The sequence below is a fragment of the Heptranchias perlo genome, unplaced genomic scaffold (genome assembly GCF_035084215.1).
Source record: "Heptranchias perlo isolate sHepPer1 unplaced genomic scaffold, sHepPer1.hap1 HAP1_SCAFFOLD_427, whole genome shotgun sequence".
NCBI classification, from domain to species: domain Eukaryota; kingdom Metazoa; phylum Chordata; class Chondrichthyes; order Hexanchiformes; family Hexanchidae; genus Heptranchias; species Heptranchias perlo.
In genome coordinates this window covers 3,239-21,027 of record NW_027139439.1, presented here as the reverse complement: position 1 = coordinate 21,027, position 17,789 = coordinate 3,239, and the positions used below count along the sequence as shown (strand labels likewise).

The window sequence follows — 17,789 nt, the reverse complement described above, 5'->3', positions numbered from 1 at the left end:
TGTACCGTCACCTCTGGTGGGTCTGTCCTGCCGGTGGGACAGGACATACCCAGGGATGGTGATGGAAGAGTCTGGGACGTTGGCTGAAAGATATGATTCTGTAAGTATGGCTACGTCAGGCTGTTGCTTGACTAGTCTGTGGGACAGCTCTCTCAACTTTGGCACAAGTCCCCAGATGTTAGTAAGGAGGACCTTGCAGGGTCGACTGGGCTTGGTGTTTTGCCGTTGTCGTGTCCGGTGCCCAGTGGTCCGTCCAGTTTTATTCTTATTATGGCTTTTTGTAGTGAGATTTTACAACTGAGTGGCTTGCTGGGCCATTTCAGAGGACAATTAAGAATCAACCACATTGCTGTGGGTCTGGAGTCACATATAGGCCAGACCGGGTAAGGACGGCAGGTTTCCTTCCCTAAAGGACATTAGTGAACCAGATGGGTTTTTACAACAATCCGGTAGTTTCATGGCCACCATTACTGATACGAGTATTTTAATTCCAGATTTTTATTTAATTAATTGAATTTAAATTCGCCAGCTGCTGTGGCGGGATTTGAACTCATGACTCCGGATTTTAGTCCGGGCCTCTGGATTATTAGTACTAGTAACATAACCACTATGCTACCGTACCCAATACTACTCTCCTGCCCACTCTACTCTCTCCCACTCTCCTGCCCGCTCTGCTCTCTCCCACTCTCCTGCCCGCTCTACTCTCTCCCACTCTCCTGCCCACTCTACTCTCTCCCACTCTCCTGCCCGCTCTACTCTCTCCCACTCTCCTGCCCACTCTACTCTCTCCACTCTCCTGCCCGCACTACTCTCTCCACTCTCCTGCCCGCACTACTCTCTCCCACTCTCCTGCCCGCTCTACTCTCTCCCACTTTCCTGCCCCCTCTACTCTCTCCCACTCTCCTGCCCGCTCGACTCTCTCCCACTCTCCTGCCCGCTCTACTCTCTCCCACTCTCCTGCCCGCTCTACTCTCTCCCACTTTCCTGCCCGCTCTACTCTCTCCCACTCTCCTGCCCGCTCTACTCTCTCCTACTCTCCTGCCCGCTCTACTCTCTCCCACTTTCCTGCCCGCTCTACTCTCTCCCACTCTCCTGCCCGCTCTACTCTCTCCCACTCTCCTGCCCGCTCTACTCTCTCCCACTTTCCTGCCCGCTCTACTCTCTCCCACTCTCCTGCCCGCTCTACTCTCTCCTACTCTCCTGCCCGCTCTACTCTCTCCCACTTTCCTGCCCGCTCTACTCTCTCCCACTCTCCTGCCTGCTCTACTCTCTCCCACTCTCCTGCCTACTCTACTCTGTCCCACTTTCTGCCCACTCTACTCTTTCCCACTATCCTGCCCGCTCTACTCTCTCCCACTCTCTCCTACTGACTCCGGACCCCATGAAATCTCATGGCATCAGGTCAAACATGGGCAAGGAAACCTCCTGCTGATTACCATCTACCGCCCTCCCTCAGCTGATGAATCAGTCCTCCTCCATGTTGAGCACCACTTGGAGGAAGCACTGAGGGTAGCAAGGGCACAGAGGGGATTCTGGGTGGGGGACTTCAATGTCCATCACCATGAGTGGCTCGGTAACACCACTACTGACCGAGCTGGCCAAGTCCTGAAAGACATAGCTGCCAGACTGGGCCTGCGGCAGGTGGTGAGAGAACCAACACAAGGGAAAAACCTACTTGACCTCGTCCTCACCAATCTACCTATCGCAAATGCATCTGTCCATGACAGCAGATCAGATCAAAACTCTGCAGTCCTGCCACATCCAGTTGTGAGTGGTGGTGGACAATTAAACAACTAACGGGAGGAGGAGGCTCTGCAAACATCCCCATCCTCAATGATGGCGGAGTCCAGCACATGAGTGCAAAAGACAAGGCTGAAGCGTTTGCAACCATCTTCAGCCAGAAGTGCCGAGTGGATGATCCATCTCGGCCTCCTCCCAATATCCCCACCATCACAGAAGCCAGTCTTCGGCCAATTCGATTCACTCCACGTGATATCAAGAAACGGCTGAGTGCACTGGATACAGCAAAGGCTATGGCCCCCGACAACATCCCAGCTGTAGTGCTGAAGACTTGTGCTCCAGAACGAGCTGCGCCTCCAGCCAAGCTGTTCCAGTACAGCAACAACACTGGCATCTACCCGACAATGTGGAAAATTGCCCAGGTATGTCCTGTCCACAAAAAGCAGGACAAATCCAATCCGGCCAATTACCGCCCCATCAGTCTACTCTCAATCATCAGCAAAGTGATGGAAGGTGCCGTCAACACTGCTATCAAGCAGCACTTACTCACCAATAACCTGCTCACCGATGCTCAGTTTGGGTTCCGCCAGGACCACTCAGCTCCAGACCTCATTACAGCCTTGGTCCAAATATGGACAAAAGAGCTGAATTCCAGAGGTGAGGTGAGAGTGACTGCCCTTGACATCAAGGCAGTATTTGACCGAGTGTGGCACCAAGGAGCCCGAGTAAAATTGATGTCAGTGAGAATCAGGAGGAAAACTCTCCAGTGGCTGGAGTCATACCTAGCACAAAGAAAGATGGTCGTGGTTGTTGGAGGCCAATCATCTCAGCCCCAGGACATTGCTGCAGGAGTTCCTCAGGGCAGTGTCCTGGGCCCAACCATCTTCAGCTGCTTCATCAATGACCTTCCCTCATCATAAGGTCAGAAATAGGGATGTTCGCTGATGATTCCACAGTGTTCAGTTCCATTCGCAACCCCTCAGGTAATGAAGCAGTCCGTGCCCACATGCAGCAAGACCTGGACAACATCCAGGCTTAGGCTGATAAGTGGCAAGTAACATTCCCGCCAGACAAGTGCCAGGCAATGACCATCTCCAACAAGTGAGAGTCTAACCACCTCCCCTTGACATTCAACGGCATTACCATCGCCGAATCCCCCACCATCAACATCCTGGGGGTCACCATTGACCAGAAACTGAACTGGACCAGCCATATAAATACTGTGGCTACGAGAGCAGATCAGAGGCTGGGTATTCTGCGGCGAGTGACTCACCTCCTGACTCCCCAAAGCCTTTCCACCATCTACAAGGCACAAGTCAGGAGTGTGATGGAATACTCTCCACTTGCCTGGATGAGTGCAGCTCCAACAACACTCAAGAAGCTCGACACCATCCAGGATAAGGCAGCCCAATTGATTGGCACCCCATCCACCACCCTAAACATTCACTCCCTTCACCACCGACGCACTGTGGCTGCAGTGTGTACCATCCACAGGATGCACTGCAGCAACTCGCCAAGGCTTCTTCGACAGCACCTCCCAGACCCACGACCTCTACCACCTAGAAGGACAAGGACAGCAGGCACATGGGAACAACACCACCTGCACGTTCCCCTCCAAGTCACACAACATCCCAACTTGGAAATATATCGCCGTTCCTTCATTGTCGCTGGGTCAAAATCCTGGAACTCCCTTCCTAACAGCACTGTGGGAGAACCTTCACCACACAGACTACAGCAGTTCAAGAAGGCGGCTCACCACCACCTTCTCAAGGGCAATTAGGGATGGGCAATAAATGCCGGCCTCGCCAGCGACGCCCACATCCCATGAACGAGTAAAAAAAAACTCTCTTGCTCGCTCTACTCTCTCCCACTCTCCTGCCCACTCTACTCTCTCTCACTCTCCTACCTGCTCCTCTCTCTCCTACTCTCCTGCCTGCCATGGTCTCTCCTGCCCTCTCTGGTCTCTCCTGCCCGCTCTGCTCTCTCCCGCCTGCTCCAGTCTCTGCTGACCGCTCTACTCTCTCCTACTCCCCTGCCCGCTCTACTCTCTCCCACTCTCCAACCCACTCTAATCTCTCCCACTCCCCTGCCCGCTCTACTCTCTCCCACTCTCCTGCCCGCTCTACTCTCTCCCACTCCCCTGCCCGCTCTATTCTCTCCCACTCTCCTGCCCGCTCTACTCTCTCCCACTCCCCTGCCCGCTCTATTCTCTCCCACTCTCCTGCCCGCTCTACTCTCTCCCACTCCCCTGCCCGCTCTACTCTCTCCCACTCCCCTGCCCGCTCTACTCTCTCCCACTCTCCTGCCCGCTCTACTCTCTCCCACTCCCCTGCCCGCTCGACTCTCTCCCACTTTCCTGCCCGCTCTACTCTCTCCCACTCTCCTACCCGCTCTACTCTCTCCCACTCCCCTGCCCGCTCTACTCTCTCCCACTCTCCTGCCCGCTCTACTCTCTCCCACTCTCCCACCCGCTCTAATCTCTCCCACTCTCCTGCCCGCTCTACTCTCTCCCACTCCCCTGCCCGCGCTACTCTCTCCCACTCTCCTGCCCGCTCTACTCTCTCCCACTCCCCTGCCCGCTCTACTCTCTCCCACTCCCCTGCCCGCTCTACTCTCTCCCACTCTCCTGCCCGCTCTACTCTCTCCCACTCTCCTGCCCGCTCTACTCTCTCCCACTCTCCTGCCTGCTCTACTCTTTCCCACTCCCCTGCCCGCTCTACTCTCTTCCGGTCTCCTGCCCGCTCAACTCTCTCCCACTCCCCTGCCCGCTCTACTCTCTCCCACTCCCCTGCCCGCTCTACTCTCTCCCACTCCCCTGCCCGCTCTACTCTCTCCCACTCCCCTGCCCGCTCTACTCTCTCCCACTCTCCTGCCCGCTCTACTCTCTCCCACTCTCCTACCCGCTCTACTCTCTTCCGGTCTCCTGCCCGCTCTACTCTCTCCCTCTCTCCTACCCGCTCTACTCTCTTCCGGTCTCCTGCCCGCTCTACTCTCTCCCACTCTCCTGCCCGCTCTACTCTCTCCCACTCACCTTCCCGCTCTACTCTCTCCCACTCCCCTGCCCGCTCTACTCTCTCCCACTCCCCTGCCCGCTCTACTCTCTCCCACTCCCCTACCCGCTCTACTCTCTCCCACTCTCCTACCCACTCTATTCTCTCCCACTCTCCTGCCCGCTCTACTCTCTCCCACTCTCCTACCCACTCTATTCTCTCCCACTCCCCTGCCCGCTCTACTCTCTCCCACTCCCCTGCCCGCTCTACTCTCTCCCACTCTCCTACCCGCTCTAATCTCTCCCACTCCCCTGCCCGCTCTACTCTCTCCCACTCTCCTGCCCGCTCTACTCTCTCCCACTCTCCTGCCCGCTCTATTCTCTCCCACTCTCCTGCCCGCTCTACTCTCTCCCACTCTCCTGCCTGCTCTACTCTCTCCCACTCCCCTGCCCGCTCTACTCTCTCCCACTCTCCTGCCCGCTCTACTCTCTCCCACTCTCCTACCCGCTCTATTCTCTCCCACTCTCCTGCCCGCTCTACTCTCTCCCACTCTCCTGCCTGCTCTACTCTCTCCCACTCACCTGCCCGCTCTACTCTCTCCCACTCTCCTGCCTGCTCTACTCTCTCCCACTCTCCTGCCTGCTCTACTCTCTCCCACTCTCCTACCCGCTCTAATCTCTCCCACTCCCCTGCCCGCTCTACTCTCTCCCACTCTCCTGCCCGCTCTACTCTCTCCCACTCTCCTACCCGCTCTATTCTCTCCCACTCTCCTGCCCGCTCTACTCTCTCCCACTCTCCTGCCTGCTCTACTCTCTCCCACTCCCCTGCCCGCTCTACTCTCTCCCACTCTCCTGCCCGCTCTACTCTCTCCCACTCTCCTGCCCGCTCTACTCTCTCCCACTCCCCAGCCTGCTCTACTCTCTCCTACTCCCCTGCCCGCTCTATTCTCTCCCACTCTCCTACCCGCTCTACTCTCTCCCACTCTCCTGCCTGCTCTACTCTCTCCCACTCCCCTGCCCGCTCTACTCTCTCCCACTCTCCTACCCGCTCTACTCTTTTCCACTCTCCTGCCCGCTCTACTCTCTCCCACTCTCCTGCCTGCTCTACTCTCTCCCACTCCCCTGCCCGCTCTACTCTCTCCCACTCCCCTGCCCGCTCTACTCTCTCCCACTCCCCTGCCCGCTCTACTCTCTCCCACTCTCCTACCCGCTCTATTCTCTCCCACTCCCCTGCCCGCTCTACTCTCTCCCACTCCCCAGCCCGCTCTACTCTCTCCCACTCCCCTGCCCGCTCTACTCTCTCCCACTCCCCTGCCCGCTCTACTCTCTCCCACTCTCCTGCCCGCTCTACTCTCTCCCACTCCCCTGCCCGCTCTACTCTCTCCTACTCCCCTGCCCGCTCTATTCTCTCCCACTCTCCTGCCCGCTCTACTCTCTCCCACTCTCCTGCCCGCTCTACTCTCTCCCACTCCCCTGCCCGCTCTACTCTCTCCCACTCCCCTGCCCGCTCTACTCTCTCCCACTCTCCTGCCCGCTCTACTCTCTCCCACTCCCCTGCCCGCTCTACTCTCTCCCACTCTCCTACCCGCACTACTCTCTCCCACTCCCCTGCCCGCTCTACTCTCTCCCACTCCCCTGCCCGCTCTACTCTCTCCCACTCTCCTGCCCGCTCTACTCTCTCCCACTCTCCTACCCGCTCTATTCTCTCCCATTCTCCTGCCCGCTCTACTCTCTCCCACTCTCCTACCCGCTCTACTCTCTCCCACTCCCCTGCCCGCTCTGCTCTCTCCTGCCCACTCTGCTCTCTCCTGCCCACTCTGCTCTCTCCTGCCCACTCTGCTCTCTCCTGCCCACTCTGCTCTCTCCTGCCCACTCTGCTCTCTCCTGCCCACTCTGCTCTCTCTTGCCCGCTCTGCTCTCCCCTGCCCGCTCTGCTCTCTCTTGCCCGCTCTGCTCTCTCCTGCCCGCTCTGCTCTCTCCTGCCCGCTCTGCTCTCTCCTGCCCGCTCTGCTCCCTCCTGCCCGCTCTGCTCTCCCCTGCCCGCTCTGCTGCCTGCTCTGCTGTCTCCTGCCCGCTCTGCTCTCTCCTGCCCGCTCTGCTCTCTCCTGCCCGCTCTGCTCTCTCCTGCCCGCTCTGCTCTCTCCTGCCCGCTCTGCTCTCTCCTGCCCGCTCTGCTCTCTCCTGCCCGCTCTGCTCTCTCCTGCCCGCTCTGCTCTCTCCTGCCCGCTCTGCTCTCTCCTGCCCGCTCTGCTCTCTCCTGCCCGCTCTGCTCTCCCCTGCCCGCTCTGCTCTATCCTGCCCTCTCTGCTCTCTCCTGCCCGCTCTGCTCTCTCCTGCCCGCTCTGCTCTCCCCTGCCCGCTCTGCTCTCCCCTGCCCGCTCTGCTCTCTCCTGCCCGCTCTGCTCTCTCCTGCCCGCTCTGCTCTCCCCTGCCCGCTCTGCTCTCCCCTGCCCGCTCTGCTCTCCCCTGCCCGCTCTGCTCTCTCCTGCCCGCTCTGCTCTCTCCTGCCCGCTCTGCTCTCTCCTGCCCGCTCTGCTCTCCCCTGCCCGCTCTGCTCTCTTCTGCCCGCTCTGCTCTCTCCTGCCCGCTCTGCTCTCCCCTGCCCACTCTGCTCTCTCCTGCCCGCTCTAAGGGCTATTGCAGCAGGAAACGAGTTCACAAGGGCGCCTCTCAGACAAAGCCTTTGTTCTTTTGCTGCAGAATTCCCGTCGAATCAGATTCCCACCCAGAAGTAATCCAGCAGAGACAGGCCTGTGTGGAGACACAGAAAACGGGAGAACGCGATTCGCTGACTGTCAGTCTCAACCAATGCATCCGGAAAAACAGTATCCCAGCAACCAACCAGGTAACAGGATCCCAGGGTCTCCCAGGCTCTCTCATTATCTGTCTCGGTCTCTCCATCTCACTCTGGATCTGGCTTTGACTCTCACTCTCAAGTGTGCGCATCTGCACACACAGACACATCACACGGACACATCATACGGACACATCACACGGACTGTCCACACACGGACACATCATACGGACACATCACACGGACACATCACACGGACTGTCCACACACGGACACATCACACGGACTGTCCACACACGGACACATCACACGGACACATCACACGGACACATCACACGGACTGTCCACACACGGACACATCACACGGACTGTCCACACACGGACACATCACACGGACACATCACACATCACACGGACTGTCCACACACGGACACATCACACAGACTGTCCACACACGGACACATCACACATCACACGGACTGTCCACACACGGACACATCACACAGACTGTCCACACACGGACACATCACACGGACACATCACACATCACACGGACTGTCCACACACGGACACATCACACGGACTGTCCACACACGGACACATCACACGGACTGTCCACACACGGACACATCACACGGACTGTCCACACACGGACACATCACACGGACTGTCCACACACGGACACATCACACGGACTGTCCACACACGGACACATCACACGGACTGTCCACACACGGACACATCACATGGACTGTCCACACACGGACACATCACACGGACTGTCCACACACGGACACATCACACGGACACATCACACGGACTGTCCACACACAGACACATCACACGGACTGTCCACACACGGACACATCACACGGACTGTCCACACACGGACACATCACACGGACTGTCCACACACGGACACATCACACGGACTGTCCACACACACAGCATGTCTACACCACAGGAGTTGACCGCTTTATATTGACATTACCTTGGGGTGATGACATTTGGGCTGCCCGATGTACAGCAAGAACAACAGAGGCTTTGGGCTTTGTCCAAAATGGGGATCTGACTGAGAATGGGTTATACTCGTGCCGGTCGCTGGACTGGACAGTCAGGACCTCCTGACATTGTTTTTGGACATCAGTCCGCTGCTTAAATCATCTCGACCCCTCATACAGTTGGGCCTTCCCTGCACAAGTCATGTCTGAAAAAGGAGTCTCACCCTCAGGACCCATTTAAAGAGGGAGTCTCACCATCAGGACCCCTTTGAAGAGGGAGTCTCACCATCAGGACTCCTTTAAAGAGGGAGTCTCACCATCAGGACTCCATTAAAGAGGGAGTCTCACCATCAGGACTCCTTTAAAGAGGGAGTCTCACCATCAGGACTCCTTTAAAGAGGGAGTCTCACCATCAGGACTCCTTTAAAGAGGGAGTCTCACCATCAGGACCCTTCAAAGAGGGAGTCTCACCATCAGGACCCTTCAAAGAGGGAGTCTCACCATCAGGACTCCTTTAAAGAGGGAGTCTCACCATCAGGACCCCTTTAAAGAGGGAGTCTCACCATCAGGACCCTTTAAAGAGGGAGTCTCACCATCAGGACCCTTTAAAGAGGGAGTCTCACCATCAGGACCCCTTTAAAGAGGGAGTCTCACCATCAGGACCCTTTAAAGAGGGAGTCTCACCATCAGGACTCCTTTAAAGAGGGAGTCTCACCATCAGGACCCTTTAAAGAGGGAGTCTCACCATCAGGACCCCTTTAAAGAGGGAGTCTCACCATCAGGACCCTTTAAAGAGGGAGTCTCACCATCAGGACCCTTTAAAGAGGGAGTCTCACCATCAGGACCCTTTAAAGAGGTAGTCTCACCATCAGGACCCTTTCAAGAGGAGTCTCGCCATCAGGACCCTTTAAAGAGGGAGTCTCACCATCAGGACCCTTTAAAGAGGGAGTCTCACCATCAGGACCCTTTAAAGAGGTAGTCTCACCATCAGGACCCTTTAAAGAGGTAGTCTCACCATCAGGACCCTTTAAAGAGGGAGTCTCGCCATCAGGACCCTTTAAAGAGGGAGTCTCACCATCAGGACCCTTTAAAGAGGGAGTCTCACCATCAGGACCCTTTAAAGAGGGAGTCTCACCATTAGGGCCCCTTTAAGGAGAATCATTCTTCGAACCCCATTTTTCGGGTAAACCCACCATTAACATCTCTGTTCAAATGGATTAACCACCTGCCACAGATAGAATAAAAAATAAATCTGATATCATTAAAAGTGACCATGAAGGTGTCGGATTGTCGTAAAAACCCAACTGGTTCACTAATGTCCTTCAGGGAAGGAAACCTGCCGTCCTCACCCGGTCTGGGCCTATTTGTGACTCCAGTCCCACACCAATGTGGTCGACTCTTTCCTGCCCTCTGAAGGGGCCTCGCGAGTCACTCAGTTGGATCAAACCACTATCTGCGGCGGTTGAAGAAGGCGGCCCACCATCACCTTCTCAAAGGGCAGGGCAATAGATGTCGGCCTGGCCAGGGACGCCCACACCCCGAGAATGAATAAGAAAATAAATAAAATGGGCCTGCAGACCCAATCTCACTCAGATCAGGCTGTGACCTCCGTCAACTTCTGTTAGGCCTCTAATGACCCTTAAGCTTTTACAGGACATTAAGTAATAAAATAATGTACATTGATCCAGCAGGGTTTGGTTAAACTTTAATGTCTCTCCTCCCCCCCCCCGATCTTACCAAAGTTTTCTCCGCCCCAGATGTCCATCACAGTGTCGTATTTGCCCAGATGATTGAACCAGGCCTTGTCGATCACGAAGAGCCCTCCAGCTATTATTGGTGTCCTGTGGGCAATGAGTGTGGAGGAAATATTAAAAAAACTGCAAACGCTGGAAATCTCAACTAAAAACAGGAATTGTGGAAAAACACTGCTGCTCTGTCAGTGTCTGAAAGAGAAAAGAGCGGATTAACTCTACAAGTACAGGCCCCTTTAGTCCTGATTTTAACCTGGGGCAGGAATCGGGGGTACGGGGAACGAATCAGGTGGCGGTCCGTTCGACCCCTCAAGGAGTGTGAGGCCTAGGTGATTTTAACTCCTGGGCCTCAATTTAATCCCCTCCCCACTTCAGTGAGTCCTGTCCGAAGCCGTGGGGATAACGTAGGGGCCGGCGGGAGGGAACGGGAAATTGTGCAGCTCCACCACTGGGGACACAAGGAAATGTGAGGAGGGGGTGAGGGGGTGAGGGGGAGACGGTTCTGGGACGATCGCAATTCGAGGGGGAGGGGAGAGGCCCGGGCCAGAGGAGGCCCAAGGTTCCCTTGTTGACCCAGGACGAGCTCTCCTGCTCCTTATCATGGAATCATAGAATCATAGAATGATGCAGCACAGGTGGAGGCCATTCGGCCCATCGTGCCTGTGCCGGCTCTTTGAAAGAGCTATCCAATTAGTCCCATTCCCCTGCTCTTTCCCCGTAGCCCTGCAATTTTTTCCCTTCAAGCATTTATCCAATTCCCTTTTGAAAGTTACTATTGAATCTCAATAGTAACACTCAAGAAGCTCGACACCATCCAAGATAAAGCAGCCCGCTTGATTGGCACCCCATCCACCACCCTAAACATTCACTCCCTTCACCACCGGCGCACTGTGGCTGCAGTGTGTACCATCCACAGGATGCACTGCAGCAACTCGCCAAGGCTTCTTCGACAGCACCTCCCAAACCCACGACCTCTACCACCCAGAAGGACAAGAGCAGCAGGCACATGGGAACAACACCACCTGCACGTTCCCCTCCAAGTCACACACCATCCCGACTTGGAAATATATCGCCGTTCCTTCATTGTCGCTGGGTCAAAATCCTGGAAATCCCTTCCTAACAGCACTGTGGGAGAACCTTCACCACACGGACTGCAGCGGTTCAAGGAGGCGGCTCACCACCACCTTCTCAAGGGCAATTAGGGATGGGCAATAAATGCCGGCCTCGCCAGCAACGCCCACATCCCATGAACGAATAAAAAAAAAGAATCTGCTTCAACCACCGTTTCAGGCAGTGCATTCCAGATCATTACAACTCGCTGCGTAAAAAAAATGTTTCCTCAGATTGCCTCTGGCTCTTTTGCCGATCACCTTAAATCTGTGTCCTTTGGTTACCAACCCTTCTGCCACTGGAAACAGTTTCTCCTTATTTACTCTATCAAAAACGTTCAGGATTTTGAACACCTCTATCAAATCTCCCCTTAACCTTCTCTGCTCTAAGGAGAACAATCCTAGCTTCTCCAGTCTCTCCACATAACTGAAGTCCCTCATTCCTGGCACCATTCTAGTAAATCTCCTCTGCACCCTCTCCAAGGCCTTGACATCCTTCCTAAAGTGCAGTGCCCAGAATTGAACACAATACTCCAGCTGAGGCCTAAACAGTGTTTTATAAAGGTTTATCATAACTTCCTTGCTTTTGTACTCTATGCCTCTATTAATAAAGCCCTGGATCCCGTATGCCTTTTTAACCACCTTCTCAACTTGTCCTGCCACCTTCCACAAACCGGTAACCAAACATTCTGAGTGATTCCATTTACTAGTACCAAAATGGGCCGTGTGATTCCACTAACCAGTAACCACATAGACCAAGTTAACCAGTAACAAAACGGACCGAGTGATTCCATTAACCAGTAACAAAACAGACTGACTGATTCCATTAACCAGTAACAAAACAGACTGACTGATTCCATTAACCAGTAACAAAACAGACTGACTGATTCCATTAACCAGTAACAAAACAGACTGACTGATTCCATTAACCAGTAACAAAACAGACCGAGTGATTTGATTAACCAGTAAAAAAACAGACTGACTGATTCCGTTAACCAGTAACAAAACAGACCGGCTGATTCCATTAACCAGTAACAAAACAGACTGACTGATTCCGTTAACCAGTAACAAAACAGACCGAATGATTCTGTTAACCAGTAACAAAACAGACCGAATGATTCCGTTAACCAGTAACAAAACAGACCGAATGATTCCGTTAACCAGTAACAAAACAGACCGAATGATTCCGTTAACCAGTAACAAAACAGACCGAATGATTCCGTTAACCAGTAACAAAACAGACCGAGTGATTCTGTTGACCAATAACATAACAGACCGAGTGATTCCATTAACCAGCAACATGACAGACTGACTGATTCCATTAACCAGTAACAAAACAAACCAAAACAGTGATTCCGCTAACCAGCACCTCCAGTGATTCTGCCCCCAGCTCACACACTAAAGCAGCTCTGCTGTAACAGTCTTTGTGTCAAAGACATCGGATCAGGTCACTGCTCAACCCCAGAGTCCATCAGTAACTGTGTGCTGTTTGCAGAGAGCCTCACTGTGTATCAGAGGGTCACTCAGTTCGAGGTGCTGATCCTGCTTCCTCACCCAGCATGTTCCTAAATGTGGTTGTTTTTTATGGTCCCTAGGAGTGGACGTACACCCATAAGCAGCAGATCAGGCAGCAACAGCTCTGCCTCTCGGTGGCCAGCCTGTACCCAGGATCCCAGATCATTCTGACACCGTGCACTGACAGGGACGGCAAGCAGGTAATGTCTCCCTCCTACAGATTTTATTCAGGCTGTGGGACCTGTACCCAGCAAGAGGCAGAACCTACAGTCCATGTGTGTAGAGTCCGTGTGTATGTGTACAGTCCATGTGCGTATGTACACTCTGTATGTGCCTGTACAGTCTGTGTGTGTGTGTACAGTCCATGTATGTGTGGACTGTCCGTGTGTGTGGACTGTCCATGTATGTGTGTACAGTCTGTGTGTGTACGGGTCTGTGTGTGTGTGTACAGTCTATGTGTGTATATGTACGGTCCATGTGCGTGTACAGACCGTATGTGTGTGTGTGTGCGCGCATGTGTGTGTATGTATGGTCTGTATGTGTACTGTCTGTGTGTGTGTGCTAGCCATGTGTGTGTGTCCGTCCGCGTGTGTGTCCGTCCATGTGTGTGTGTCTGTGTGTGGGTGCATGTCTGTCCACGTGTGTGTCCGTCCGCGTGTGTGTCCGTCCGTGTGTGTGTGTGTCCGTTCGTGTGTGTGTGTCTGTGTGTGTGTGTGTGTCCGTCCATGTGTGTGTGTCCGTGTGTGTGTGTCCGTCCGTGTGTGTGTGTCCGTTCGTGTGTGTGTGTCTGTGTGTGTGTCCGTCCATGTGTGTGTGGGTGTATGTCCGTCCATGTGTGTGTGTCTGTGTGTGTATGTCCGCCCATGTGTGTGTGTCTGTGTGTGTGGGTGTGTGTGTCCGTCCACGTGTGTGTGTCCGTGTGTGGGTGTGTGTGTCCGTCCATGTGTGTGTCCGTGTATATGTCCGTCCATGTGTGTGTGTCTGTGTGTGTGGTTGTGTGTGTCCGTCCATGTGTGTGTCCCCGTGTATGTGTCCGTCCATGTGTGTGTGTCTGTGTGTGGGTGTATGTCCATCCACGTGTGTGTGTCCGTGTGTGTGTGTCCGTCCATGTGTGTGTGTCTGTGTGTGTGGGTGTGTGTGTCCGTCCACGCGTGTGTGTGCCCGTGTGTGGGTGTGTGTGTGTCCGTCCATGTGTGTGTCCGTGTATGTGTCCATCCATGTGTGTGTGTCTGTGTGTGTGGGTGTGTGTGTCCGTCCATGTGTGTGTGTCCGTGTATGTGTCCGTCCATGTGTGTGTGTGTGGGTGTGTGTGTCCGTCCATGTGTGTGTGTCCGTGTATGTGTCCGTCCATGTGTGTGTGTGTGGGTGTGTGTGTCCGTCCATGTGTGTGTGTCCGTGTATGTGTCCGTCCATGTGTGTGTGTGTGGGTGTGTGTGTCCGTCCATGTGTGCCGTCCGTGTGTGTGTGTGTGTGTGTGTGTGTCCGTCCATGTGTGTGTGTCTGTGTGTGGGTGTGTGTCCGTCCATGTGTGTGTGTCTGTGTGTGGGTGTGTGTCCGTCCATGTGTGCCGTCCGTGTGTGTGTGTGTGTGTGTCCGTCCATGTGTGTGTGTCTGTGTGTGGGTGTGTGTCCGTCCATGTGTGTGTGTGTGTGTGTGGGTGTGTGTCCGTCCATGTGTGTGTGTCCGTGTGTGGGTGTGTGTCCGTCCATGTGTGTGTGTCCGTGTGTGTGGGTGTGTGTCCGTCCATGTGTGTGTGTCTGTGTGTGGGTGTGTGTCTGTCCATGTGTGTGTGTCCGTGTGTGGGTGTGTGTCCGTCCATGTGTGTGTGTCCGTGTGTGTGGGTGTGTGTCCGTCCATGTGTGTGTGTCCGTGTGTGGGTGCGTGTCCGTCCATGTGTGTGTGTCCGTGTGTGTGGGTGTGTGTCCGTCCATCTGTGTGTGTCCGTGTGTGTGTGTGTGTCCGTCCATGTGTGTGTCCGTGTGTGTGTGTGTGTGTATGGAACAATCGGTCTGTAATATTTGCCTTTCTCTGTGTTCCAACCAGCGGTGGCAGAAGGCTGGGTCCCGTATCGAGCACCAGGTGTCCCATTACTGCTTGGACAGCGAGATGTTGGGGGCCGAAGACGACAGCACAAAAGTCCTGGTGATCAACCCATGTGAGCCGGCGGTCCTCGGTCAACGCTGGGACATGGCGTAGGCCCCCCAGGAAGGGAGGAGGGGGTGGGATGAGCAGCAGAGCCCCGAGCACCTTCGACGGCAAGTGGATATACAAAGCTGAGATTAAAACCTGCTTCCAGTTCCAAGAGACGCAGCTTGAAATGCACCTAAAGTCCTTTTACAACTTTATTTCATAAAAAGGCAGGTGACTCTCTCCCTTTGTGAGCGTGTCTTTGTGATATGGAGAGCCCAGTATTTAGACCTTGGTTCTAGGCCTCAACTGCTTTGCCATGGAAATGCAGGCTTCAAACCCGGGACATAGATGGATCAAGATGGATGAATTTAGTGACATCTTTGATAAAAACAATTTAATTTAATTTGGAGAGGGAAAAAAACTAAACACACAAGAGCACAACTTCCATTTCTATACATTTGCTGCACAAATACCTGTGGATACTTTCTGTCTGTCTGAATCCAACCACTCATGCCGATGGCCCGTGACACGCCTGCCCAGTTTATGGGTAACTGGACTAATGTTACCAGCGCCCTGGTTGGTGAGGCAGCTTTTAATAATGGGGAGTTCACGGGAGGTGGGGGGAGACAGGGAGGGCAGAGTGGAGAAGCAAGACAGCTCTTTCCACTCCTCGAGATTGCCAAACGAGCACTCCTCGCGATGAGCCGAGCCGGCTGGGGAAATCTGTCAGGAATAATCAGACAGGATCTGCATTCCCGGGAGATGTGAAACATCCTGGAAAACCGCATTTTCTCTGGCCGGTCTTCTAGTGTTAATGGTCTGACTGGGAGTGAAATCTGCCCATGTATGTTCGTGATATAGGGACCTGAGGAGATCAGCTCCACTGGTCCTTATCCATGGGAATTAGTCCTAATGATCCCTATCCAAAGGGAATCATTCCCACTGATCCCTATCCAGAGGGAATCATTCCCACTGATCCCTATCCAGAGGGAATCATTCTCACTGATCCCTATCCAGAGGGAATCACTCTCACTGATCCCCATCCAGAGGGAATCATTCCCACTGATCCCCATCCAGAGGGAATCATTCCCACTGATCCCCATCCAGAGGGAATCAATCCCACTGATCCCCATCCAGAGGGAATCATTCCCACTGATCCCCATCCAGAGGGAATCATTCCCACTGATCCCCATCCAAAGGGAATCATTCCCACTGATCCCCATCCAGAGGGAATCATTCCCACTGATCCCTATCCAGAGGGAATCATTCCCACTGATCCCCATCCAGAGGGAATCATTCCCACTGATCCCCATCCAGAGGGAATCATTCCCACTGATCTCAATCCAGTATCTCCAGCTGTCAATGTGGATGTGGAGTGAGACCAGGAGCCTCTGCCCTCTCAGTATCGAATGAGATGCCGACTCTCTGGGATCACACACTCCGGGTACCAGCTGGTGCCCAGGGAACCGCAGTCCGCCATGGCTCAGTGCAATCGGCCGAGGAGAGGAAAACAAAGTTATGGGGACGGGGGAGGGGGGGGACCTTTGAGATCACGACCTGTGCTCAGACCTGTGTCGGTCAAATCTCGGGCTGAGGCTAACCGCATGGAGCCAGTGTGTGAAGAGCCGGTGGACCACCAGTCTTAGTGTGACGTCAGATCGGATCAGATCAATCAGACCAGTGTCCGCCATCAGCCCCACATTGTTTGCAAGATGGATAAACCCTGCAGGCAGGCAGCTTATAAATTGTGTCAATTCGGTGGAAACGGTCGCAGGCACAAGAGAGACAGGAGAGACGCAGCAGTGACATGGGGGGTCATGACATGGGGCGTCATGACATGGGGGTCATGACACTGGGAGGCGTTGCATGGGGAGCCGTGACACTGGGAGCCGTGACACTGGGAGCCGTGACACTGGGAGGTGTTGCATGGGGAGCCGTGACACTGGGAGGTGTTGCATGGGGAGCCGTGACACTGGGAGCCGTGACACTGGGAGGCGTTGCATGGGGAGCCGTGACACTGGGAGCCGTGATACTGGGAGGCGTTGCATGGGGAGCCGTGACACTGGGAGCCGTGACACTGGGAGGCGTTGCATGGGGAGCCGTGACACTGGGAGCCGTGACACTGGGAGGCGTTGCATGGGGAGCCGTGACACTGGGAGCCGTGACACTGGGAGGTGTTGCATGGGGAGCCGTGACATTGGGAGGCGTGACACTGGGAGCCGTGACACTGGGAGGTGTTGCATGGGGAGCCGTGACACTGGGAGGCTTGACCCTGGGAGGCTTGACCCTGGGAGGCTTGACCCTGGGAGGCGTTACACTGGGAGTTGGTGACCCAGACGTATGAAAGCGGAAGGAGGATCTTAGCCCTCGGTCAGCCCCCTCCCCCACAGCCATCAGCTGGACGTTAACAGACTCGCGGCAGGTTTGTGGTCGTAAACATGTGATTATTGTTTTTGTTGGGAAAAATAAAACCTCAAATGTGAATCACTGCACACTGTGGAAAGCCTTTGTGATAAAGGATGTGGGTGTTGGTGCAATATTAAATCACTGGTGAACCACCTCATATCATGTCCAGTTGTTACTAGTTAGTCCCATCCTTCTCTTCACCAACTACAACTATATTTTCCACACGCTGATGTCATTTCCTTGTATTTTCCCACCTCTGACATCACCTGTATATCAATGGTGAACTCTGTAACTCAATTTTGGGAGTCACCTGATACCCTGGCAGGTTCTGAGCCATCTTACATTGAGTCACAT

General features: G+C 54.3%; 1 protein-coding gene across 2 annotated transcripts in view; it reads left to right on the top strand.

Moving 5' to 3' along the window:
* galnt14 (UDP-N-acetyl-alpha-D-galactosamine:polypeptide N-acetylgalactosaminyltransferase 14 (GalNAc-T14)) overlaps positions 1-17,521 on the top strand; it is a 118,941-nt gene extending 101,420 nt beyond the window's left edge. For both annotated transcript variants that reach the window (XM_067978935.1, XM_067978934.1), the window contains exons 10-12: positions 7,430-7,574; positions 12,980-13,099; positions 14,943-17,521. In XM_067978935.1, the coding sequence (XP_067835036.1) occupies positions 7,430-7,574; positions 12,980-13,099; positions 14,943-15,095 (418 nt within the window). In that variant the 3' untranslated portion in view covers positions 15,096-17,521. The remainder of the gene's footprint in view (positions 1-7,429; positions 7,575-12,979; positions 13,100-14,942) is intronic.
* Positions 17,522-17,789: the final 268 nt, after the last annotated feature.